Here is a 25,581-nt window from a genome sequence, read left to right on the forward strand (position 1 = left end):
CACCGCCCATTGCCGGCTCATGTCCAGCTTTTCATCCACCAGCACCCCCAAGTCCCTCTCGGCAGGGAGGCAGAATTTCTGAGGCAGAATAAGCACACTTGAACTTGGAAACAATTCAGAGATCTCTGTGCCTGATCTGTTCTAACCTCTGACTCTAGAAATTCTGCAAAGACAGTTACAGGGCTACAACATCACTGTGTTTTATCCTGATGAACAAGGGAACCCATCTGGATGGGGAGTAACACTGTTCATGTGTTATATTTGCTGAAAGAAGCCTGTTCTCATTAATTCCTTTGCATTAATTGCACTTCTTTTGGCCACCAGTGAGGGAAAGGAACTGTAATTTTGCTGTTGGCTGCTAATTGGCCTCTTCATATCATACTCCTGTGCAGATGATGTTAATCCTTGTACCATAGTAAGTCCTTCATTTACTAGCAATCACAGGTGGTGTCAATGCTGGTAGGGATGCTGAGCATACACCTTCTGACCTATAAGGAAGAAGTCAGTAAGAGCTGGAGATAATAGGTTGCCATTGCATGCAGCATCCTAACAGAAGGTCAGTGAAAACCTAAGATTTGGGTCGATTTTGTAGTACCTTGGGCAGCAGTACCCATTTAAGGTGTTCCCTTCTTTCTTCATTATTCCTCTGCCGCTCATTCCTACCCCTGCTGTCTTAGTTCTGTTAGTAGCACATTTTTCCCCTGAAATAGCTCAGTTTTGTAATCTGTTTCACAGTGTTTTCTACTAAGTTGTTACCTATCTAGAGGGGGCAACCCGCAGTTGCACAAGCTTTCTGGGACCTGCAAGAAATTTCTTGATGGCAGCTTTCTAGGTTTATGTATAATTGCCATAAAGCTACTGGAGACAAGTGAAGCAGGCACCAGGTTGGATCTGAGAGGCAGAGACATAGAACTTTGCATTTTCCTTTGTTGAAATTCATGAGATTCCTGTCGGCCCATTTCTCCAGCTAGTCGGGGTCCCTCTGAATAGTGGCACAACCATCTGGTGTATCAGCCACTCCTCCAAGTTTTCTATCATCCGCAAACTTGCTGCGGGTGAACTCTTGTCCCGTCATCCGGGTTTAATGAAGAGGATAAATGGTAGTGGCCCCAGTATTGACCCCTGGGATATGCAACTGGTGAATGGTATATTCTGCATCAGCGTGCAAGCTTGCAGCAAAGGCAATGTGTTGTGTTGTTTCTCCTCATATTGGCATTTATTGGGCAGGGCAAGGCCCCAAAATTGGATAATTGGCCAAAGGGACAATGGTGACACAATGGTGTTATTTGCTCACATGGAGTCAAATAGTGTTCCACAGCAGTTGTATCTATCTGAGCACTTTGGGGGATTGATCAGTATGAATCCTGTCCATGTTGTCTGTCTTCATTCCAAATTAGAAATACTAATTAATCGGACACCATGCAATGCAGACTTGATTTGGTCTCCTTTTCTTTGAGTTAATTTGTTATCATATTGCTGAGGTTGGATATTCTTTTAATTATGTGGTTTAAGGACATACTTGACATGTCCCCTCCAACAATATTTGATCAACTTTGACATTTATCAAAGGACTTCTATGAAAACAAAACTATTTCAAGGTGGGTGTCCAAATAGCATTCCTAAAACCTTTTCCAACCCCTACTAAGCAGTATTTGTGTACATGTTTACCTAGTGGAGTTAGAAATTTGACAAGAATAACTTCTTAAAAGTATTTTTACCTTTGCTCTGTAGATATTAATGAATGTAGCATCAACAATGGTGGTTGCCAACAGCTGTGTGTGAACACACCGGGAGACTATGAATGCCTGTGTCACTCTAACTACAAATTACACTGGAATAAAAAGGATTGTGTTGGTAAGGTGCCTAGTAAACACATTTCTACTCCTGATGTGTCTGATCGCCATGTGGTTATAGTCAAATCTGAAAATATTGATCTGTCCAGTTAAGTGGTATGAGTCATTGTTCCTGGTGTTCAGCTTTACTTTTTAGTCAGGCATGATGGTACTGATGTTGAAACTGGTAAAAACAAGCACAGCCCCCACCCCCACCCCAAAACAGGAGATACTTTGAGGGATTTTGATGCTTTCTTTCCTGTGCTTTTATCTAGCTCATTCTTCTATTTCCTTTTGTTTCTCTGCATGAGAAGTTTGCTGAAAGGAAATTATTATGTGGTGTCATCTTCCAGTGATTTTATTTTGCTTTGGATGTTCTGTCTAAACAGTTTATTAATCGCATGGGTGCTCTCAGGTACAAGCCACAAAAGCAGCTGCATGCTGATTTATTAGTAGGGTGTATGTAGATGTTTTACTTCTGTGAGTGTTTGTCTTATCCTGTTTAGAGACAAAGGGTCCTCTGCCTGATAATGTGTCACCCAAGGTATTGCTGCACTGCATTAAGAGTGGTGGGAGCGATAGATGCTTCTTAAGCTGCTCTTCAGATGTCCAGGTATTTTCTGGTAAGTCAAACCCAACAAATCCAAGCATATGATTCTGTAGAGATTGTAAGAGTACCAAACCTCCTAACTCTCATGGAAGCCCCAAGAAGTAGACAATTAACAGGGACCTGTCCTCTTTCACTATAGATAATAAAGGGCTATATCCCTGCCAGTGTCCCAAGAAAGCCCCCTCTCCTTGTCTTTTATAACCACTCTACCCTCAGATTCCCTTCTCATGACAACTGTCTTTTTGAAGCTGGGGAGGACAGGGCAGAATTCTCTGTGCTCCCTGGGCCATTCCTTAATTGGCCCTGAGAGCCGCTGCTGAATGGGGCGAAGGCATTCCAGCCCTGCGTGGGGTCTGAGGTTTTGCCCACACAGCCCCTCCACCCCACAGGACACAGCATGCAGACTTGGCCGGTGCTTATGGGGCAGATGCTGCTTTTCTTCCGGAACCCTTCAAATTGCTTAGGAAGAAACAAGCTCTAATATGGAGTATTTTATGAACAACATTGTTGAAAAAGGTGACAATGATGATGCCGATCAACAAATTAAAAACGTCTTTTATGCTACAGGAGTCTTCGGTCTGTGCACAGTGCCTGTGTCTTTACTGTCTGTCTGTATGGTCTGTCTGTTAGGAACGCAAGATGCCTACACCCTCACATGTGGCAGGTCATCTCAGCTTAAGAAAAAGCAGCAAAATACAAATGCATCCAGCTGGCTGGGTAATCACTAGATTTACTGTTGTATGATTTGACTGATTTATTTTAATAGATAACTGTGAAATAAGGGTGTTTCTGTTGACTTTGTTTTCCCTCTTCATTATACTCCATCTGGTTTTTTTCTTCCCCTTCCTCATGATTGCAGACCATGATTACAGCAAGAAATGCCCCTTGTACTGCTTCATCAGCATCACTCGAACTAAGACTTAAAAATCAGGGAAAAGATCACTAGTGAAATAAACAGCTAGACCAGGAGTGTCATGCCTCTTTTTAGACCTCCAAACTGGATGGTTTTTGGCAACATACAATACGTTTAGGTTGAGCTCTTGGACAGTAAAGTTTAGAAAGCATTTAAAGCTAAACAGGCAAGGTGTGTGATTTTATATAGACATAAACTAGTTTCTGAACTGGTTTGGAGCATCTCCTTTGTTTTCAGCTAATCTTTATTTGATGTACCCAATAGCATTAGCAGATCTGGACTTGATCTCGTTCTTCTTATTCTTACTTCTTTTTTTTTTTTTTTTTTTTTTTAAAAAAAAATAAAATCAATCACCCTGTTCCAGTTCCAATTGTGGACCAGCTTCACAGCAGGAGAAACCTGGCATCTCTTTAGGTTTTCTGTGGTGACTGCTTTTTCACTTTATATCAGCATATTTTTTGTTGTCATCATTATGATATGACGTTAGGGTTATCTAAATTTTCTATTTTTTTTTTAAATAACTTGTCATTGTTTCTTCCTGAAGATACTTCAGCCATCAAGATAAGCGTAACCTTTAAATTAAATGAAGGAAAATGTAGTTTGAAAAAGACCGAAATGCTTCAGGAAGGTCTGGAACAGATGATACCAGGTATGGATATAAAAATGCAGGTAAGCAGGTTAGAGCTTAGGTCAGGGGTTACGTGCTTTCCAGATATAAAGTACACCATAAGCAAAGCATAGAGGACTGCAGAATTTCTGCTTGTCACTGACCTCAGGAATCACACTCCTTCCCAGCCATGATTCTTGCGATAGTTATTTCAGATTGCAGGACTTCCCTGTGACAGCCTTACAGTCTTGCTAGGAAAGCCCTTCTCCTTTTTGCTTCTACCCCTGCCAAGATAGTCTCAGTAAAATCAACCACTCTTGATTTCTTCCTTTCCTTTCTCTCTCTGTCCCTTCTTTCTGTTCTTTCCTTTCTCACCTGCTCCTTACTGCCTGATGCCTCAGTGAAGAATCTCCTGGCCTTTTATGCTGACTCTATTGCCAAAGGATTATTCCTCTTTTCTCTTCCTTTTATACTTCAGCAGCCCCAGATGGACACAGTGAGGTCAGCTCTTCCATCTGTTCCAAGGCAGAAAGTATAGCTTGGGAATTTACAAAGCCAGCAGAAAATGATGAGGAGTACATTTAAAAAAAAAAAAAAAAAAAAAAAAAAAAAGAGCTGGGGGAAGAAGTCACTAAACAATATGATGAATCAGCATATCAGTTTGTCCTTAGAAGAGTAACAGTGAGAAACTACCCTAGATGCTCAGTGTTCACTCCAGAACCAAAGCCTATTGTCGGTGTTTTCTTTAACTAAATCTTATTTCCTCATTGAAAGCTTGAACATGGTCTCCCAATGTCCTGTGTGCACTGCCACTGCTTAAACACCGTTATGAGCTAACATATTTTTCACATGCTTCATACAAGTGCAAAATTTTTTCCCTTGAGTAGCCTGCCTGGTGCAGGCAGTGTCATGGTTTTAAGGTGCTTTGCATAGTGCAAAGGCAATTCATTAGAACCTGCTAGAAAAACCCAGGGGAAGCAGGAGCAGCCTGAGCACTGCATCCAAGCTCTTATCGGAGCAGTGAATTGTGCCTTGGACCTGCTGCAGTGCCGGAGTCTCAGCCCAACAGTACACCTGTAGGTGCACGGGAGTCGTGGTTCCATGTGAGGGTGTACCAATTGAGAAACTGGACAACCTGTTTGTTTATTGGCATGCGGAGTTGATCATTTGCTCCCCTTTAACTCTTCATGACAATGTATGCACTGAGCGCTAGTGAATGTTCAATAACATAGCTGGCCAAGCTTTTGCTTCCTTTAATTTTGTTCATGCAGAGAGACATAATTCAGTAATGGAGAGCTTCCACTATGTAAACCTCACATGCAGCTCTGGCAAGAAAGTTCATGGATCCCTCAGTAGACTGACAGCGACTAGAGAAATCTTTATCACTGCTGACTTTGAGCTTGAAACAAGCCGAAAGGAGGTGACAGGTTGGTTGGAAAATAATCCAAGGTGCGGTTTGAAGCTTCTTGCTGTTGCTCCTTAATTTCTGTATTTTTCACTTCTGTCTGTATGCAAAATGATAATAAAAAGTATCTCCTGTTTTGAAAATGAATTTTACTGCTTCAAAAGAGTTGCGGGCTGGGGAGAGTTTCAAAAATCAAAGAGCTGCCCATAGACTAAAGTCTTGTGATCTGATAAATTTTCTTCTAGCCTGGTGGCCTTGTCCTTAAGGATTTCAGACTTGTTCACAGAAGTGGCTTTCTCAGTGGTTTGCATTGATTGGTCTTTCGGACTGGGTGAGTTTTTGTGCGTGGTGACTTACAGCAGCTTTCACCCTTGATGCTTTTCAGACACATGTGATGTGCGCTGTGCTCGGAAAAAGACTGAAAAGAGGTTCCGTAAAACCATTCGAACCTTACGGAAGACAGTCAGCAGGGACCAGTTCCGCATTCGCGTCTCTGGCATGGACCACGAAGTGGCCAGAAAATCTCTCAAGTTATCAGAGCCGCAGCAGTCTTGCGGTGTAGGACAGATGCATGTGGGTAACCGATGTGGTAAGTAAGTGTAAATTAGGAACAAACCATCACGTGTGTGTTACTGTTTTGCTCGGGTCTGGTGAGCTTGGGAGACTCGTGGGATGCTTGTCCAGAAGAGAGGAGGGCTGCGTGTGAAGAAGTAGGGGTTACAGTTTGTGCTACTGAGATGTGCCCCTCTGTGAATTTATTGTTGGCAGTTGCTGTGTTACAGAATAGAATAAGGGCTCGGTGCACTGCACTTTGTTATAGGTGATGCACAGCCTACAGTAAGCTCAAAGGTGGAACATGTGGGACTAACATCAGGCACGAATGACCTTGACATTGCCAGTGTTATTTTTAAGGCTACATTTTAATATCCACTGTAACACTTTGTTTCTGAACTTGTGAACACTTAATCTCTCCCTTGTTCCAAAGAAAAGGCTGAGCAGCATTTGAAACAGTCACATTCTCTTTGCTGATTAAGCTCTGAGTCCCAGAGAATCTTTATGATAGTTATAGATTCATGGAGAATAGGGGGTTTATAGGCCAATACTGAGAAAAATCTTAAATTATCATGGCACTGGAGGGCACCACTGTAATGTAGCCCACAATAAATGCTTCAAAAACACAAAAGTTAAGGAGACGGGTCAGATGTTATCTTAACAGGGACCTAACAACCATGACAGCTAATTCAGGCTGTGTAGGGTAGGCAGCCTGTAGGTGGTTTTGTGAATCAGCAAGCCTTTAAAATGTTTGTCAGATTGAATTAGTATGTCTTCCAGCAGCGACCTGTTCGGCCTCAGGATAGATTTTCAAATCTAGTTTTGCTAACTCTGGAAAAACTTGGATTCAAAGAATAGAAAAATTAATTGGTGTTGTTTAAAACATCTGTGCAAGCAAGCAGACCAGGGAATTACTCAGGAATTCTGTCAGAAAAAGCTGTAAGTTTTCTTTTTTCTTTTTTTTTTTTTTTTCTGGTAACATTGTAATAAGTCTGAAAAACTTTGGAAAGTTCACCAGGATGAATTTACATGGATGTTTTCAAGCTGTTGTGTTGGATGCTGTGGAGGAAGGCTTTGAAAAACTCTTGTCTCAGTCCATTGTACAGAGCACAGTATGGCTTTCAAGCCATTTGTGATTTCATCTGGAAAAAATAGCAATGAGTAAGCTAAAAATACTGCAGGTAGAGAAGGCAACTTTGAGGTACAGTTAGGAATTGGGACAACAAAGAAACAATTTTCTTTAGGTAGCTGCAGAACCCGTTTAATTTCGCATTACAAATGAGAAGCTTACATGGCACTTCTGTACTAGTTCAGAAAGAAAAGGGGGCTTTTGGAGAATGCCTTGAAAACTCTTTGGTATGGTGAGCACAAATAGCCTGTCCATGGCTAAAACAGAGACACTGAGCATATGAAGACAAATGTTTTGAAGAACAACTTCTAAAAGTCAAGCCTCTTCCATAGCTGATTTGGTGCCTCAGTTTGCTCTGGACATCTTAACAGCTACTGCTGCGAGCAGTGGAACTGCTAAGCTGATTCCCTGTGGGTCTCACGACTTATGTTTCGATTTGCGTGTGCCTAAAATGGTGCAATCACTAAATGAATCTTCCTTTCTTCAGCTGAAGTATTCAGACCATATCCTTGTGTAGACTTGCTGGGATCAAAATGGAGATGGAACTTGCACCACAGCCTTTTACTTGCATGGATGCTAAGAAGGTCTCTGTCCTCCACTTGCATGTTCCCCACTTATTTACATTAAACGTACAGAAACTTAGTATCTTTGAAACCTCTCTGCATCCTTTGTCATGTTGCTGGAAGTTGGAAAGAAAGTTCACTAGCTGCTGAGGGGACGTGAAAGCGCACACAGAGGCAGTGTTGTTACATACGCCTCATTTCCTTAGAAAAAGCCGATTGTCCCAGTGTGTGATAAAGGCAGCACTGTGCGGCTGCTGCTGCTTTGACTGCCAGTCAGAAGGAGCTAAGAAATAGACTGGGGAGAAAAGAATGGAGTGGGAACAGTGTGGAAGACGAGGAAGACGCTAGCTCAGGGATGTGCGTGGGACAGTCGGGGGGGGGAGGGGTTGTTTAGTTTTGTTTTGAACTGATTGTTTTGCAGAGCTGCTGAGAACTTCTGGACAGAATCAGGACCCTGGTTATCTAGACGTGCTAATGATTCTGGGGAGAAGGTGACTCCATAACAAGAGATACCAGATCAGCAGATGGATTCAGTGCAGGTGGTAGATGTGGTCTCTGGACAAGCAGAGAACTTTGGCAAAGGGATTTTGCTCAGTCTGACCAGAGGAGTGGGAAGCAGTGAAGGAATAAAGTCTAGGGCCTTGCTGAGTTTTACAGATCTTCTGTGACGCAGATAGTGAGTGTAGTGCAGATTTTGGTTCATTGTTTTCAAATACATTTTTTAAAACAAAATACTTGGAGTATGGCTAGGTTAGATACAGTTTTATTGATTCAGAGAGTCTTGTACTGGTCCTTTTCCTGTGGTAGACTTCTGGCACAGTGCTGTCTAAAACATTAGTTGTATCTGAGCAGCCTAAGAGGGAAAGTCCAGCTCCTGCTCTGACAGCTTTTGTCTTGGGTAACTGGCCTGCAGTTGCAGCAATAAGCTAAACTTCATTTGGTTTCACACTTTTGGTGAGGTAGTACTTTTCCTGATTTTCCCATCTTAACTCCTCCTGTCCGCAGTGGGGCACAGCACAGAATAAAAGCTCCAGAAAGGCACCAGGAGCAGCTTAGATGCAATTTCCAAGGTATTTCATCATTCTTAATATGCTGAATGGTTGCATGTGTGTGTCTGCTGTTCTTTAAAGAGCTGTTAATGGTAAAAGGGAATTCACTGTGGATTCCAAGGGGTAGTATATTTTATTTCAAGTTTGCTGCTGAACATACAATTCTGTTTGGGATTTTCTGATGCTTTGGAGGTTCAAGGCTGCATTTGTCTACCTTGTCACATACAAGCTCTGTATCAATCAGTAAGTTGATTAATTCCATGAAGTCTTGTGAATTGCTTCCAAGGAGCAACCAGCAGTAGGTCTCTACTAATGTATATTGCAGGAAATGCATATAGCAAAATGGAACCTTCATCAGCCTTCCTAGAGAACTGGATTCTCATAGCAGGAGTGTGATTTCTCCACACTGAAGTAAATCTTATGGTAAAAACCATGCATATTTGAACGACAGTGCTTCAAGATGGGATGAACTATATGAGGATGCTGGAAACACTACGTTGTTTTTTCAGAGGAGAAGATTTGTCTTGAGGAGAATGCAGTTTCATTCACTAACCTGGCTGCAAGTATTTATTCTCCAATATGAGCCAGGCTTTAGACAGATTTAACAGCCAAAGACCAACAGTAGCAATTCCTTATCAGAAGCATCCATATTGAGATCTTTTGATATTGATATCTTTTGGGACCCTTTTGCCCTCAGGCACTTTCCACTGAGGGAGAAACAATAAGCAATTTAGCTGCTTTTCCATTGCTTAGAACTCTGTCATACCTTGATGACATCCCGTGGAGTTGAAATTACAGCTTGCTAGTTCCATTTAGTATTTTTTGTGTTGGATACACGAATACTATAAGAGAAGGAAGGAGGCAATGAAGAGTACCATTGCCTGAAATTGCTGCGTAAAAGGACATGTGAGCATGCCCTTGCTGCACGGTAGTTGCAAGTGAATTCATCCAAAGAGCTGTCACTTCAGAGAACAAGAAGCATGAGCAGCACTGGTATAGGCACACTCTGATGTAAATGCTGAGCAGCTTTATCTTGTGTGGGCAGTGTTGATGCATTTCATTGCTCAGCATTCAGCATCTCTGTCCCCATAGCTTAGAGAGTACAAATAAAATATTAACAATTCATGCAAAATGATGAAGCACATATCAAAGTTTAGATGTGGTATGATACTGGCATTATAAAAGTGTGAGAGAGATATTTAAAGAGAAAAGCAAAGTGCTTCCTACCTTTGCAGTTGTTACAATTAATAGTTGTGTTACACAACTGAGAACTGTATGTTGCATTTTTTTTAATTTTTTTTTTATTTTTTTTTTTTACAATTTTATAAAAATCTGACAAGAAGGCATGAATTATCAAATGGCAGAAAGGGTGCTATTTTTCTGCTAACCTGCTTGCTCTGACAATCATAGATTTAAGTCATAAATCCTTAGGATGCATAACCATCTCATGTGACCTAAACGTGTGAACCACCAAAAGACAATAACTTAAAGGATGCCGCTTCAGAATCAATTTGCATCAGTTATTGGTGATTTTCCCTATAAAGTCAAGGCATCATTCTTAAGAAAATGGTGAACTGGTGGATCGTGACCTCCTTTATGAGGTTCACCTTCTCAGCCGCTGAGATACTACAGCATTTGTCTATAGGAGCAAATGCTCAAAGGCTAACGTGTTGAAAAGAGGGGAAGAGCCTTTAAATGTCTTTGTAACTGTTAATCCTTGTTCCATGTGGGCTCCTCCCCCCCTCTTTTCTTCTTGTTTTTGCATCAGAAAAGCTTTCACATATTTTTTTTTCTTTAAAACAGCTGCATGAGACTCAAGACCGAGTTTTTAATGGGTATTGAAGACAAAGAAAGACAGTGACTGCAGAAATGAAGTCTACTAGAGGCAATTGGTTCTTTTGTTCATTTGGAGAAAAACAATCAGGTTTCTGAAAAAAGAGCAAAGCCAGCCAGTGGAATTCTGATTTAATGACATTATTTGCAAATCTTCAGATCTTGTTTCGACTGGGTATTTCCCATGTGTCAGGTGGGACCATGCAGTTTCTAGTTTTGTGAAATGAAGCTCAAACTTTTTTGGTTTTGTTTAAGCAAATGGTAGGAGAAGTTTGAACTCTTAGAGGTGTTTCTTAGGGTTTATGTGGTTGTTTTCTTGTTGTGTTTTTTGGGGGTTTTTTGGGGGTTTTTTTTTTGTTTTTGTTTTTGGTTTGGTTTTTTTTTTTTTAGAGAGAGTTTTTTTGTGTTATTCTAATTTCACGAACAGTCCTATGGATTTCCATGGGATGATTTCTGTGTTGACGTAATGCCCCTACAATTAATGCTACTGCAATTGAACCCAACACCAAGTCTGTCTGTTGTGCTAAGTTGGGCCCTGGTGAGTGCTGTGAGCTTCTAAACAGTCTTTCCTCACTAGCCCTGCTCTGTGCTCCAGTGGTGTTAGATGAGTGGCCTGTGTTTGGAACATTTCTTGGTGGAAGATGGGGAGGAACTGGGAGCAGTTTACAGGGAATGGGTTTGTGGATCAAATTGTCTGGACACTTGTACCACTTTGAAAAGCTTGGTTTGATGCAGTCATGTGAAGAAACTGATATTTTTAAGAGCTTGAGGCGTTTGGTCTCAGAAGTCATAGTGGGGGAAGGACAGGGTTGTACGTTTTCCTAGGCATTGTAGTATTTAACACTTAATTTTCCCAGTCTATGTATTTTACACATTTTATAAACTTAATCCAGAGTTGCTTGCTTTTTTTGAATCTCATTGCTTTCAAATTGAGCATGGGTGCTTAACACCCCTGAGAATAAGGCTCATTATTTTGTGTAGTAACATTGGGCATGAATACCTGTGGAGTACCCTCATAGGCCTATCCATCTAGGCTGAGTCTTTCCAGTTCCACGTGGCACATGCACATAGGATCTATGCTTCTTCATAAACCAGTGACCTCCCTCGTAAAAGCAATTAGTGTTCCCTCGCTCACTCTGTCTTGGAAGGCTGCTCCACATGCTGAGGCTCTGATAATGATGTGATTTCGGAGCAGAGAGTGGCCACCTACACTGGTGGTGTCCTGTGAACCTAAACCCCATGGACACACAGAACAAGCCCATTACTTGCCCAGCTGGACTCCTCTGGCAGCCTGGTTTGTCTCCAGCAAGATGCCATTGCCCAAACAGATACTCTTATTTTTAAACAGTAGTTCGTACTGAAAGTGCTAGGTAGTCGTTACAAGGCTTTCTCTCCATGATGGGTAAAAGCCTGTCCTCTGTCCTCCCACTTGATCCTTTTCTCTCTCCAAGCTAGTTTACGACTGTAACCACCACACTGTACGCAGCTTTTTTTTCAGCTGGTTTTGTGCACCCTATTACAGTGGTCGTAGCTAGTTGGACTTTTTTTTTTTTTTACAGTTTTCTTTCTGTTGTTTCCACATTTAAGGAAAATCAAAATTAAATACTTGAATTGATTGGTTCAGATCAAATGGAAAAGTTTTGGTTTGGTCCAGGTTGATTTTACACATGTTCCTGACTTTCACTGTCTCAGCCCCATGTTTCTTTTGTGGGCACTGTCACAGGCATGGCCTACTGTCCTGCTAACCTGCCACAGCACGTCCCCTGGGCAGCCAGGGCAAGTGGAAGACAGGAGGAAAATGGGGCCTGAAGCAGTTGGAGTGTAGCTCCAGTGCAGCCAATGGACCTCAGATTAACACTGAGCAAAATGTCAGCCTTCTTTTGGTACTCAGGAACTGCCAAACTGCAGAAGTCCTGACAGCTGACCAGCTCTAATACTTGTGTAAACAGAGTTTTGTATCACCTACACTTTATCTAGCAGTCTAGCTGCTGACCACCTAATTTGGCTTTGAACCCATGGACACAAAATGTTAGTGACCTGATATTTTTTTTCTTGTTGCTCACTAGCTGAAGTGTGGGAATGCACTGTGATGGGGAATGAGAAAGTTGTGTTTTATGCCCTAATAAAACTTAACAGGATGAGGAAGAACAAGTACCTTGTGACTCTTGCCCCAGTCCTCAGAATCTTGGAAACCAGAAATGAGCTGGAGCTCACAGTGTGTCTCACTGTGGAGGTAAGGTACAGAAGCAGACTGTCTGGTGCTTCTGCCCCATCTTTCTCTTGCTCTCAGAATTCACTCATGCAATGCATCTAAGAATGCCTCATGTTGAGGATCTCGGTGATGTCTGAGGAGATCTTTTTGAGTTTATTTCCTCAATACAAATATTCAAAAATTAGGCACTTTGCTAAATAATCCTGGATGATTTAGATTAACTCAGTTTTATTCCACTGGGAGCTCTACGATTTTACAACGTGCTGTTTCAAGGCAAGTAAGGTGCAGATGGTAAAGTTGTCAAGAGAGACCTGATGGGGATAAGTTCTCAAATGTAACATTTCTACATAAGTGGCGGGTTTGGTTCCTGCCTAGGACAGGTTTCCTTGGAGCTCTGTTAGCTGACCTACTGTTACACCGGACTCTGAGCAAGTTCAGGAAACCTGAAGCATAGTTTTAAGGTTGATTTGTATGGTTTTACATGTGTCGGTATAAAGTAGTGTTCTGTTCAAAACAGACATGCACACCCCCTGCAATGCAAAAAACCCAAAGCACCTCAAACTTGAGATGTGATTAAAATGAAGGGGGAAAGACAGTTTAAGGGGAGATAGCAGAGAGCATATAGTCTCTATTGAGGCCATTCAGAGCATTGATTTCTCATAGAGTCATAGAGTTTTTTGAGGGAAGGATTGCTTCTGGGTTTCTGAAGTCAGTAGCCACTTCTCAAACTTACCTTTACTAACCTTGATTTCTTTCCTTGTCACAGAATTGTAAATAGTGCTCTTTCCATACCTTACTAGGAGAGCTGCAATGAAAGCCTTAATTCATTCATGTTTGAGTTGTACAAAGAGTACAGAGATGAGTATTCTGTAGGAATGTTTATAAAATGAAGAAAGGCTTGAAAAGTGTGGTAGCAAATGAATGTGTGTCCTTATGAGAGCAGAGGTGATGCATGGTGGAAAAAGTTAGAACCAAGAACTAAGATTTCCTCACTAGCTTTCATTGATAAGCTACAGAGCATTGCTTAAACCTGCTGTGTTTTATTTTTAAGCTAAGGAGGAACACTCACTATTCGACTCAGTGTATCACCCATAAACAAAACTCTTCATCATTGATCATGACCGGTAGTTCATGCCCTGCTTGTTGTTCGTCATATATCCTGAAATGAAGCCAAGGCCAATTTAACTTCCTAACAAAACAGCTATTCACTGAGTGATTTATTGGAGCTATAAACTAAAACTAACAGTTTATTATCGTAACAGGTCTTTAAAAGGACAGAATATTTCAGCACAGCTGAACAACTGCAACACTGTTTTGTGCCTTTCCAGAGCAGGGTAATTATTAAATACTGGCAGTGAAGCCAGTTCTTTTGTGAAAAGTTTGAAAACCAGAACTTTTGAAAGATACCCACAAATATTGCTGGACTTGTTAGATCATATTGAGGTGTGTGTTTAAGTAAAATCAGTTGTATTGAGCTAGATATAGCTATGCACCATACAGAACACAGCTATCCAGTGCACAGATAATCATTATCGAAGATCAGTATCAGTGGAACAGCAAGAATATTTCTGCTTTAAAAGTCATTGAGGCACGCATAATGTTTAGTTTAGTGAATTTGCACAATTGTACTTGAGGTTTTCACACAATTCAGTAACACCAATGGTTATGAAGTATGAGTATTCAATAATATTAAGGTTAAAATACTTTTAGAAATCTGGAAGTATATTTTTGGCATCTTAGGTTCAGTACTAAATTATTTCATTTGCAAGGAGTCCTAGAGTTCTTTATCTAGAAAGAGGAGATAATCACTACATAATTGCACTGTACAGATTAACAGAGAATACTGGACAGGCCTAATGTCCAGTGTGGCCTTGTAACAAAGCGTGGAATCAATTCCAGCTCATAGAAGACCTCACTGGCACCAGACGTTATCAGTGCCCATTTCAGTTTTACAGGGTACGTTGCATGTATTCGGTTCTATATGTTGCTAGCATTCAGTTCTGAAACCCTGGCTCCTGCTTCCCAAGGAAACAGGAGAGTGGTTTCACTGTGGGGTTTCAGGTCCTGTGCAGGCTTGCTAATGTACCTTCACCTAGAATGTAGAAGTTAAAGCAAGTGTATTCTTCCTCTTGTAGATCAGTGCTCACCAGGTGAATATTCTCCTGACGGCTTCAAACCCTGTCTGCCATGTCCCCTTGGAACATACCAGCCTGAAGCTGGGAGAGTATCCTGCTTTCCCTGCGGAGGAGGTCTAACAACAAGACACAGCAGTGCATCCTTGTTTCAGGACTGTGAGACCAAAGGTAAGGTCAAGATTTATTTGATGAACTGTGTTGCTCTGAGGCAAAAGTAATTGCTGCTGCTAAAGTGGGGCATTCAAAAGGGTCGTTCTTCCTTTGTGGGATCTCTCCTTCCAGGGCTCTCATAGTTGCCTGGCCTGGCTGCAAGGAAACTCAATAAAGCCTCAATTCTTTTATAACTTATTTTTATACAAGACTTGAGGAGCTACATGGAAGTTGGTCAGTGAAGTCGTTGATCTGTGAAGAGTCATATAAAGGAACAGCAGGGAGAAAAATCTCAAGAAAAAAAAATCCAGAGCAATATGCCTTATTGGCATTTTGGGTTTGAGCACAGCAGCAACATGAAAATGTGAAGGAGGGAATTGCAGTCCTGGAGGATAAGTAAGACAATAGTTTCTTCATGTTCATAATGAGAAACTGGCTTGCATGCCTTGGGATATACCTAAAAAGCTAGCATTCAGCTTAACCCTGCAGCACCCCAGACAGCCCTCTAAACCTGATGACAGTGGAGCTGGCAAGCAGTCAGCTCCCAAGGTTTTCCTCACAGGAGTTAAAATCAAGTGGGGATCTTATCTTTAAAAATGAAGGGATTTTGTTAGCATCTTACTTATCTAAAATGTAAAAAGCTGAAAGACAGCTATCTAGTTGTTTTTGAAAATGCTGGTAAAAGTATGTGTCCATGCAGTGAGACAAAATGTTAATCAGTATAATGGCTTGCTCAGTGTCTTAAAGCATGGGTAAAAGAACATCACTTATATCAAAACCACCTGAAGAAAAACTGTTAATAGAAAATCTGCTGCTGTAGAGTAAAAATAAGGGATAGAAAAAAGGTCCTGATGCAGTCCTTTGGTAGTGGTTTGGATTAAGAGATCTGTCTAGTGTCAGTTAAGATATATTGCAATTCTCAATAGTAAACATAGTAGAAGAATTTTGCAGTGTGGTTGAAGAACTTCTATTACTGCTTATAATGTGATAGGTAATAGATTTCTTCAGTGAAGAATTACTGAATCCACAAGTGCTGTTGTTTCATACTTAATTTTGAAAAGTTAAAGCACTAAAAAACCATGGTAAAAACCTTGGATTGAGATAAGAGGAACTGATTTCAGTTTTATTTAATGTAAACAAAAACAGGTCTATAAATGAGGTTCAGTTTTCAAATTAGAATGGAGATTAAAGGAATTTTTTTTATTAACTGGAATGAAGAGCTCAGATATTTGCATGTGGAAGAGGCCACATGAGACATGGAATCACAGATGCAAGAACTATTTGGAACTTGTATCTGAAGCATTTGGATTGGGGGATGGAGCACGCAGGGAAGGACTCCAGGCTGAGCTAGCTTACAAAGCTCAACAAGACTAGAGTTATTTGGGAGTAAGCAAAGCTTGAAAGGAATAGGAAAAAGGGACTGTGCAGCTCAGAAAACTACATTTGAAAGGCAAGGTAATAAATTATTTTGGTCTTGAGCTGAGAGGGGTAAACTTGCAAAATGAGATAAAAGGAATAGGAAAAGATTTTATTTTATTTTTTTATTTTTAGTCCCGCAAGGAAAAAGCAGCAAGGTGGTGATGGAGTTAAGAGGAAAGATAATACATGGCTGATGCTCTTGACTGCTTTCAATCAGGTTTCAGTACAGATGATGATGGGCATAGATGCAGAACAGCTAAGCGAAATCAAATGAAAAGAAGCAGAGATGTAAGCAAATGTGTTCGGGGTCCCATATTCTCAGATTGCAATGAGAGAAGAAAATCTTCCAGTCTGCACGCAAGCAACTAGGAAAAAAAATGTTGCAAGTCCACTAGAAAGGATTTTTTCCTCTATGTCTGCCTATCTCATGTCTAAAACTTCCATAAAATCTATTTTAATGAAAGAGTGATCAGCAAGCCCCAGGAGGGCTATAGCTTATGTGTCTAGCTAACATGATCTGCATGACGTGATGAAATAAAGTACCAGCAGGTCTGGTGGAGGTGGCTGTACCCTGAATCATAGCTTGTTGTTGCAAGACTGTGTGATCACAAGAGAAGAAGGCAATATACCAGTTTAGTCACTAATATTGATGCAACGTGCCACTTGCAGAGGGACGAAGTCTTGCACCTCTGCTTGTGGTTTGCTGATGACAAGGGTATATTAGGATGCAGCAGCAGTGTGCATGCATGGCATGAGCTGGCAAGAAAGAAAGTTTTAGTTAGTATTTCCACATACTGTTCATCTTCCAAGTCAAATGTCAGTGGCTAGACCATTTGCTAACACACTGTTCTACTTGGTGTCCTGTTTACAAAATTGTAGTGGTTATGCTCAATCCCCCATATCTTTTATTATTGCTTCCATACAGAACTGCTCTATAGTGTTGTGTTTGGGACTTTTGAACTTGCACAGAATGACTTGGTAAACTAAAATCTGTTGAATTGCCTCTGCTTTATTACCCTCATAGTTTATGAATATGTCATTTCAGTTATTGAAATTATACTAGGTCCTATAAAAATGCATAAAATCACATTCTAATGTGCTACTGCCACTTCTTTAACCATACTGCATATTTAATTACTGTCCAGTTCAGTGTTCACCTGGCCATTTTTATAATACCACAACTCATCGGTGTATTCGCTGCACAGTTGGGACATACCAGCCTGAGTTTGGACAAAATTACTGCATTTCATGCCCTGGAAACACCACTACTGATTTTGACGGGTCAACAAATATAACACAGTGCAAAAGTAAGTATAGCAAGGCGGTTTTGGTGATCTCTTACAAATAAAGACTGGGCCATTAATGTTCAGAGTGGCCCTAAGGTCAAAATTTAGCTTTGCTTCAGGGAGCTTGGAGAGAAGGCAGTGATGTTGCTCCTCTTTTGCTGCCTGCCTGCATCTCATCCCATGTGGCTTACTGAGGTCCATGAGAGACCGTTTCTGCAGACTGGTTCCATCATTCTTGTTAAGGTAAGTGATGATTGTGTCTTGCCAGTTGGTGCTGGGTCACTCTGGGTCTTGCTATTAAATCTTTTCTCCTATGGTATAGCAGAGTTTGTATTCCCAGTACACTGATTTCTTTCCCTTCTACTAAAAGGAATGGAAGTTGGCTCACAAAACTTAATAGCTTTAGTAACTATTTCTTCTTAATAACAACCTTTGAAAGAGGCAATTACAAAGAGAACTGCTGTTCTAGATTATGGTAGGTGTAGTGTGGGAAACTGAGGATAAATTTAAAGAGGGAAAATAGAGGGCAGAGAGGCGACACCTCAGAAAAACCTCTGGAGACACTTAAGTACACACAGACACATACATACATAGAAATATGTTTCTGGGAACTGCATGTCTCTCACTTAAAGAATCAGTTCCATGGGCGTCACATCCACGCATCACTGTTATGGTGCTGTAGTGCCCAGACCCTTGTGGCCACACAGAGTTGGGGAGCACAGGCAGAGCATCCTGCACTGGGATTCGCTCTCTCTTACTTCCAGCAATGCTGACCTGTGCAGAGAAAGGGCCTGCTGTACTCCCTGTTTTGTGTTACTGCAGGCATGGTGCCTGAGCGGAGCACCTCAGGGTCCAGTTAGACTTCAGCTGATACTGCTATAAAAACGTTCTGTCTGGTACAAGCAAGTGGAGCGTCCTTGCTTTACCATTTCTGTGTCCTCTTACAACTGCCTTGCCGCTCGGCTGTGGCTTGGTTGCTAGCACCTGCTGTGTTAACAGGGACTAGGCTGTATTTTTATGTCTCAACATGGATTAAAACACAAAGGCAGGAGCAGGCAGCAGTGTGAAGTAAAGCTGTTAAAGAGAGCTGTACCCGCATCAGATGCAAACAGAAAAGTTTGTATGTCTGTCACCCACGTACTGTTTCTGCAGTGACTGTAGAGAGAGCTGTAGGATGACCTCCCTTAGCTCTAGGATGACGTCCCTTTGCCTAGTCTTGCATACTGTATTGCTTTTTCAGATAGGCAGTGTGGAGGTGAACTGGGAGATTACACTGGATATATTGAATCACCAAACTATCCTGGGGACTATCCTGCAAACACTGAGTGCACTTGGAATATTAACCCACCACCAAAGCGCCGTATTCTGATCGTGGTTCCAGAAATATTTCTACCAATAGAAGATGAGTGTGGAGACTATCTGGTGATGCGAAAAAGCTGTAAGTCTGAAATATCTATTGAGGCATATGGTATCTACCTCAGTGTGCAGCACAGGTTTCTCACACGCGCTGCTGTTTACTTAAACTAAATGTAGCCTGGCTGGCCTCCACTTAATAGTAGAAATTTCTTTAAATCACAAATTGAGAAATCCTATTTGCTATTGCTGCTGCACAGGTTCAGAAGAAACAAGGGTGCAAGGCTATAATGTGTCAGTGAATTCTGAGAAAAATATTACTAAGAAGGGGTAGATGATTCAAGCTAACTAGTCATGAATTATGCTAAGCAATTCTAGCCTGGGTCAGGAAAGAGAAGATGCTTGCTAGTCCCTACAGGTGCCTGATGGGTGAATGAACAGCTTCAGTTTCTAGTATAGGCACATCCTTCAAACAGTAGATTGTTTTTTAGGAAAAGGGAAAATATTCCTAGACCAAGAAGTTGCTCATTGATGGCCTGCCATCCACTGGTGGCTTGCCACATTTTGAGGAGGTTTCTTAGCATCAGCAAGCATTTCTTAGCATGGTAGTTTAACCTATTTTCTAGTTGTTCATTAGTGTGAAGCGTTGTCAGATAACTGCCTATTGTGTGTTTTCTTTGAAAGCTTCTTCCAACTCAGTGACCACGTATGAAACCTGTCAAACCTACGAACGCCCTATAGCTTTCACTTCTAGGTCTAAGAAGTTGTGGATCCAGTTCAAGTCAAATGAAGGGAACAGTGCCAAAGGATTCCAAGTTCCTTATGTAACGTATGATGGTAAGCGGATGCGAGCAGCTGAGCCTATGTGGACTAGTGCAGCTGCAGCAGTGCAGAACCCCTTGTGGGCTCCTTGACCCTGCTAAGCAGCAGGGTAACCCTGCGCTCTCAGCAGTGTCGCTATGGAACTACTTCCAGTAGCTGTTTTCATTTAAAGCTAGTATAAGGAATTCTGCATTGCACCGCAGTTTTAAGTGCCAGTGTATTTCCAGTCTGCCACAGACCTAAACAAAGTGCTGAGATTCTAGGCTCTGACCTACAAAATGCAGAGCTCAGAGCCAGAATCTGGGTTTTATGCATTTTTGTGCCTTCCCAGCTTGGGGTTGCATCAGTTGGCAGCAGAGTGCCCCTGGTGAGGATTTGGGCAGAGCCCAAGTGCCTCTGATTTACCATGTTGCTGCAACCATCTGTAATCAACTACCAGGTAGCAAAATATCTATATTGAAAAGAAGCTTGAGGGGCAAGAGTTTCACCCTATCCTTGGTAGAGTCACCAGGAATGAAACTGGAGCTGAGGCTTTGCACTTCAGCATAAGCGATGTGGAAATTATATGGCACATTTCTGTTCACACTGGATTAATTGTGAAGGAGTTGTCCTCGCTGTGCTCTGCAGAGTTTCATCAACAGTGGTTAAATAGTTTTTCAGGGGAGACTGTTTGATTGACCAGGGCATTTTGCCTTTTAAGGAAGCTTCCTCTTACCTCTTTTTTTTTTTTTTTTTTTTTTTCCCCTATTTAGAAGAGATAGTGGGTATTTACAGATAACTTTCTGCAGTGCATTTGGTTTGTGAAGAAGGCTACTTGGTTGCAGTATGCACTACAATCCTAGGCGCATTACGATTTCTTTTGTTTTCTACAGATTGATGCTGAGCAGTGCAGCAGAGTACACTGTTTTCATAGTAAACAGTATTTGTAGTTTCTTTACGGAAGAGCATTTGGAATATTTTCTTACTGCTAATATGAGGGCCAAGTACCACTGGTTCTTTTGGGGGTAGGGCTTATGTGTGTAACCATGGGAGGTATTGAGTATGTAAGTGAAGTGAACCTGCGAATTACTGTCTTGTGCATTCCCCATAGAGGATTACCAAGAACTAATAGAAGACATTGTTCGGGATGGTAGACTTTACGCATCTGAAAATCATCAAGAAATACTTAAGGTATGTTCCTTCCAGTAAGAATGCTGGTTTTAACTAAAAATGACGCTATTTTGTGCCAGTGAGCTTGCCTCCTGCGCTACATCAGATCTGTTTCTTGGTGCACTAGGCACATGCTACTTCAGGGAAGTGGGGTGAGTCGGCACATCCTGGTTGTGCGGAGCAATGGATATGGGACCCTTTGCCCGGGGGGATTAAAGGTGGATGAGACCTACTAGGGAAATCTGTGGTGAAGATAGCCCCTTGAGCCTCATGTAGGCTGTGCTGGAAGGAATCAGTGGAGCAAGCTGAGGGACATGGGATTTAGTCTCCTGGAGAAGCACTTGGTGCTGCTACTTGTAACCTGTAGATTAGCAAGGGCATTTCCTCCCTGGGCAGAAAAACTCTCATTGTGGATTTCACTTCTCTGACCTTGGTTAGGGGACAGTTGCATGGGAAAGTTTAGGGGACGTCATCCCAAGTAAACCTTTCTTTTGCTGGATATCTGATCCAGTGTGTGTTTGGTTTTGGGTTTGTTTGTTTGTTTGCTGGTCTTGGAAATATGAGGAGGAAAGAAATCCTGATGCTGCTAATGAGAGATGTGAAACTCCAGTGACTTCCCTGGGGCCTGAATGTCAGCCTTGCTCTACTAGTTTCTGAGCCCCTGAAATGTTAGTACTTGAAAAGTAAAATGCCCATAATCTTGTATGAGTTAATTAGTCATTAAGCTTTGGTAATACTGACCTTAACTCCTCTGTGGATTTACTGTAAAATCTGCTTTCCTTTTTCTAGGACAAGAAACTGATAAAAGCATTGTTTGATGTGTTGGCACATCCACAGAACTACTTCAAGTACACAGCCCAAGAGTCAAGAGAGATGTTCCCAAGATCCTTCATTCGGCTGCTGCGCTCTAAAGTTTCCAGATTTTTGAGGCCTTACAAATAGTTGGCACTGTATTTAAAAAAACTAACCAGCCCTGGGCATGCACAGAGGGGCTGTGGTAGGTGGGGCTGCTTTCTGTGTTTTACACACTGGCAGAGAAAGTCCAGGGAAGCTTGCCAGCTCCATTCGTGGCAGAGTTTGGCTTTCTCCGCTAATACAAATATTTTGGTGAACAGAATTTTGATTTCTTTCCAGACAATACCTTTTGGGTACCAAAGATACTTCATGGGTCTCTGAATTAGAGACTGCCCATAATTTCTGTAACTGAATGGTGCCAAGCAGAAGTTTATAGAGTTCTGCCCTGTTGCTTCATCGGTAACTCTAAAAGCTAATGAGGACAGACAGGCTAAGTAGTGTGGTTTGGGATGAGCTCTGGGCTGCCATTAATGCATGTTACCTCAACAAAGCTGGGTTCATGTTTGGGCTTGCTGAAAGTGAGAACAAGATTGATGTATCTTTTAACTTTTGCTACACAGGAAATTCAGAGCTAAGATCAAAATAGATTTAGTCCAAACCAGTGAGTCCAAGAATTGCACAAGGGGTAATTTTTCTGTGAACTGTATGTTGTACAAGGCATATGGAGGACTACGCAAAGGTTTGAATATCAGCTTGAATGCTCTGGGTCTGGATCACGCTGTGTTCATACTAATGACCTATTGGTTTAAATAGACCGATACCAGAATAAAACCAGGGCATCACAGTAATGGAAAACGGATCCTGACCCACTGGACACTTCCATTTGCTGGCTGCAAATGTTACAACAGAACAGATTATTTGCTAAATCCCAGTGCTCTCCCTGTGCATGGGCCTGGGACAGCATGAGGCATTGGCTGTTCCAAGTAGTGTAAAATTCTGTCCTCTGAGCACCTGCAGTTGAACACACAAGCCCCATTTTAAATATAGGCTTTGCATAGATTATGCTCTTGTACATCACTGTGTAAAGCTGCATAAGGTTCTTAAATAAGCCTCAATCCTCATATTCCTTATCTTGTCTGAGCACCTTGCAATGACCTTGTTGAGCAGAGAAGCGCTGCTTTCCCTGTGTTGCTGGAGAGAAGTAAAGGTACAAAGATATTCCTCAAACAGACTGTGGCCACAGAAGTTGTCTATGGCAAAATGATGTTCAAGACTCCCAAACTCTGTGTCCTTTTCCTCAGGTTGTGTTTCTTATGTGAGAGAAGGCTATTCTGAAAAGGCCTGTAGGGAGAATTGTGTTGATTGAAATGTTGTCTCGGTGCTTTTCTGTCCACACTTTCATTACATCACTGTCCTCTGGCCATGCAAACCGTTTCCTCACTGTAATGTATCTTCTGGGCCTTCCGCCTTGAAGGGAGATGGCCGCAGTCCCACTTATTTGGAGATGGACTTACGACCTCTATCTTTCAGTCACTGGCAGTACCGAGTGGTGGGGTGGGCACCAAACTTCCTCTGTGTGCCCCCTTAGGAAAGGTACTGAAATTTGGCAGTGTAGCCAGGACAAATGTTCCCTTTGCTAGGGCGTGGAGTCAGATCTCCCTGGGTTTCATTGCATTGGTATGTGGTATTTAGCTGTTGTGTGTGAATAATACCACATCCACAGTGTGACAGATGAAACCCTTCTCAAGTGCCAGGGTTTGAATCTCTTCCCTGTGCTGTTAGGAGCAAATGAATACTACCAAAGGCAGCCTTGCTGAGCTGTCGTGCCATGGCAGCCCTGTTCTGCGGCGTGTGAGGCAGCGCAGCCTGTCATGGGTCTTGGCCGTGATGTGATGGAAGGGGCAGTGGCTTTAGGCCACTTAGGATGGGGAGATGTGATGCTGTGCTCCTCTTGCTACAGCCCTGAAAGAATTGCCATGGTCTGGGTGGGGGAGGGAAATGGCTGATGTTGCTGCCAAGAGGGGAACTGTGTCCTAGCAGCAGGGCTTCTCCTCCGGCTCAAGAGCTGCTCGTGGGTTTCTGTGGCAGGGTAGTGAGTAGCCATTCCAGGAGCGGGGCTGCCAGGCCTGCAGCAAAGGGGAGCAAACAGGCTTGGGGGGGGAAGGGAGGCGGGGGCGAATTAGCAGAACAGAGGGGAAGGAGCCCAGGTCCTTGTGAGTTCCTGGCTGGCGTGCTTCGTCCTGAACGGGGTCCCTGCTGCCTTCCTGGGGAGGAGGAATGGCAGGGGGTTATCTGGAAGAAGGTCTGAGGCAGTGTGATCGGTGAGAGGAATGGCTAAGGGACGCCAAAACAAGGGGAAGGGAGGTGAGAAAGCCTTGCTACATCCATGGTGAAGAGCACTGTTGTGGTGACATCCCGGGAAGGTATTTAAAGATAGTTTCCTTCTGGCTGCACAGCCCCGACCTCTCTACTGTTCATGGCTTCCCATGCCAGAGGCAGTGAGTCAGTCGTGATGACCCACAAACCATCCCAATGTGGTAGTGGAGCGCTTGGAAATGGGCGAGGTGCTGCAGTTCTACTCCGGGTGCATGGGTGAGTTGAAGGCCTGCTGATGGGGCACGGGGAGGAGAGGACCATGGCATGCCAGCTTCTGGGCCAAACCCAGTGGAGTGGCTTTGCTGTGGTCTGTGTGCTCTCTGCCAAGGGAAGCAAGCCAGTTCTTGCTGTAATCCCTCCCAAGAAGGCTACAGATCTGAACATCTCTGCTTCATGTTGCTGAGTGACACACAAATCAAGAGTGATTGGTTTCAACAAGCGTTCAAGAAAACAAAAATTGTGAAACATCCAGATATTTTTAATAGGTGAAACTGGGCCTTCTTACTCTGTGTGTGAGGGTTACTGACTTGAGCTCTGGGTTTGTTGCACTGCACCTCACCTTGCAGGCACGCTCTTCTAGCTCTGCAAGGTTGCTCTGGGACCAGCCTCTCGCCTTCAGTCTGCGCCATGGATCTCAACTTTGCTTCTCCCCATGTGCAGTGGCCGTTTTCATTGTCTGTGGAAGGAGAGGAGTGTATCAGTGTGGTGTATGGTCCGAGGCCGAGGAGAAAAACCTGCCTTTTCTTAAAGAAGAATCCTTTTTGCTCCACAGCCCTGTTCGTTTTCTACATAAAAAGTAAATGACTCAGAAGCACTTCTGTTACCCTCAATCTAACATTATGAATAAAGATTTCCCCATTTACTGTAGATCCTGTGTGTGCAGTAAAAAGCAAAGAGGGAATTTTTGCCATCTGAAATATTGGGAGAAGTGATAACTGTTGCAGAATATTGTAACACTTGGCATTATATCTTCATAGCAATGGTAGTGGCTCTGTAGAAATTTTAATTTCTACTTTCTGTGTGGTTGTAGACTGATGTTATTTTTTGGCAATGAATGATTCAAAAAATGTTTAACCTTATAAAACAGGATTTAACTTTTGAAATAATAATTAGCGTTAACTGGATGACTTAACGTCACCTACGTGAGATAAGCATAAGGATCTTTTTCATGATTGTAAATTAATGTAAAATGTTACAAGCTGTTACTCTTAATAAGAGAAATAAACCAGTGAACTTGTAGTTGCATGAAAAACTTGGGTGATATTTTTAGTTGTCTTTGCTGTGCTAAGTAATAGTTTTGTGACAAAATTAATGGTTGTGTAGCAAGTTATCACACATCAAATAGACTTTATCCTGGGAACACCTGTTTACCATAGCATTCTGTTTCATGT

At 42.2% G+C, this 25,581-nt stretch overlaps 1 protein-coding gene across 8 annotated transcripts in view; it reads left to right on the plus strand.

Moving 5' to 3' along the window:
• Positions 1–25,442, plus strand: part of SCUBE2 (signal peptide, CUB domain and EGF like domain containing 2) — a 54,808-nt gene extending 29,366 nt beyond the window's left edge. For 3 of the 8 annotated variants that reach the window (XM_035890993.1, XM_035890995.1, XM_035891000.1), the window contains 12 exons: positions 1,732–1,854; positions 2,339–2,455; positions 3,073–3,159; positions 3,900–4,004; positions 5,234–5,389; positions 5,753–5,956; positions 14,841–15,008; positions 17,555–17,716; positions 18,936–19,133; positions 19,733–19,885; positions 20,961–21,040; positions 21,809–25,442. In XM_035890993.1, the coding sequence (XP_035746886.1) occupies positions 1,732–1,854; positions 2,339–2,455; positions 3,073–3,159; positions 3,900–4,004; positions 5,234–5,389; positions 5,753–5,956; positions 14,841–15,008; positions 17,555–17,716; positions 18,936–19,133; positions 19,733–19,885; positions 20,961–21,040; positions 21,809–21,961 (1,706 nt within the window). In that variant the 3' untranslated portion in view covers positions 21,962–25,442. Of the gene's footprint in view, positions 1–1,731; positions 1,855–2,338; positions 2,456–3,072; positions 3,160–3,899; positions 4,005–5,233; positions 5,390–5,752; positions 5,957–14,840; positions 15,009–17,554; positions 17,717–17,791; positions 17,939–18,935; positions 19,134–19,732; positions 19,886–20,960; positions 21,041–21,808 lie in introns of those variants that run through there. The other 5 variants (XM_035890994.1, XM_035890996.1, XM_035890998.1 and 2 more) reach the window with 5 other exon arrangements.
• The last annotated feature ends 139 nt before the right edge of the window (positions 25,443–25,581 follow it).

Source organism: Egretta garzetta, unplaced genomic scaffold (genome assembly GCF_000687185.1).
Source record: "Egretta garzetta isolate BGI_Z169 unplaced genomic scaffold, ASM68718v1 scaffold133, whole genome shotgun sequence".
NCBI lineage: Eukaryota > Metazoa > Chordata > Aves > Pelecaniformes > Ardeidae > Egretta > Egretta garzetta.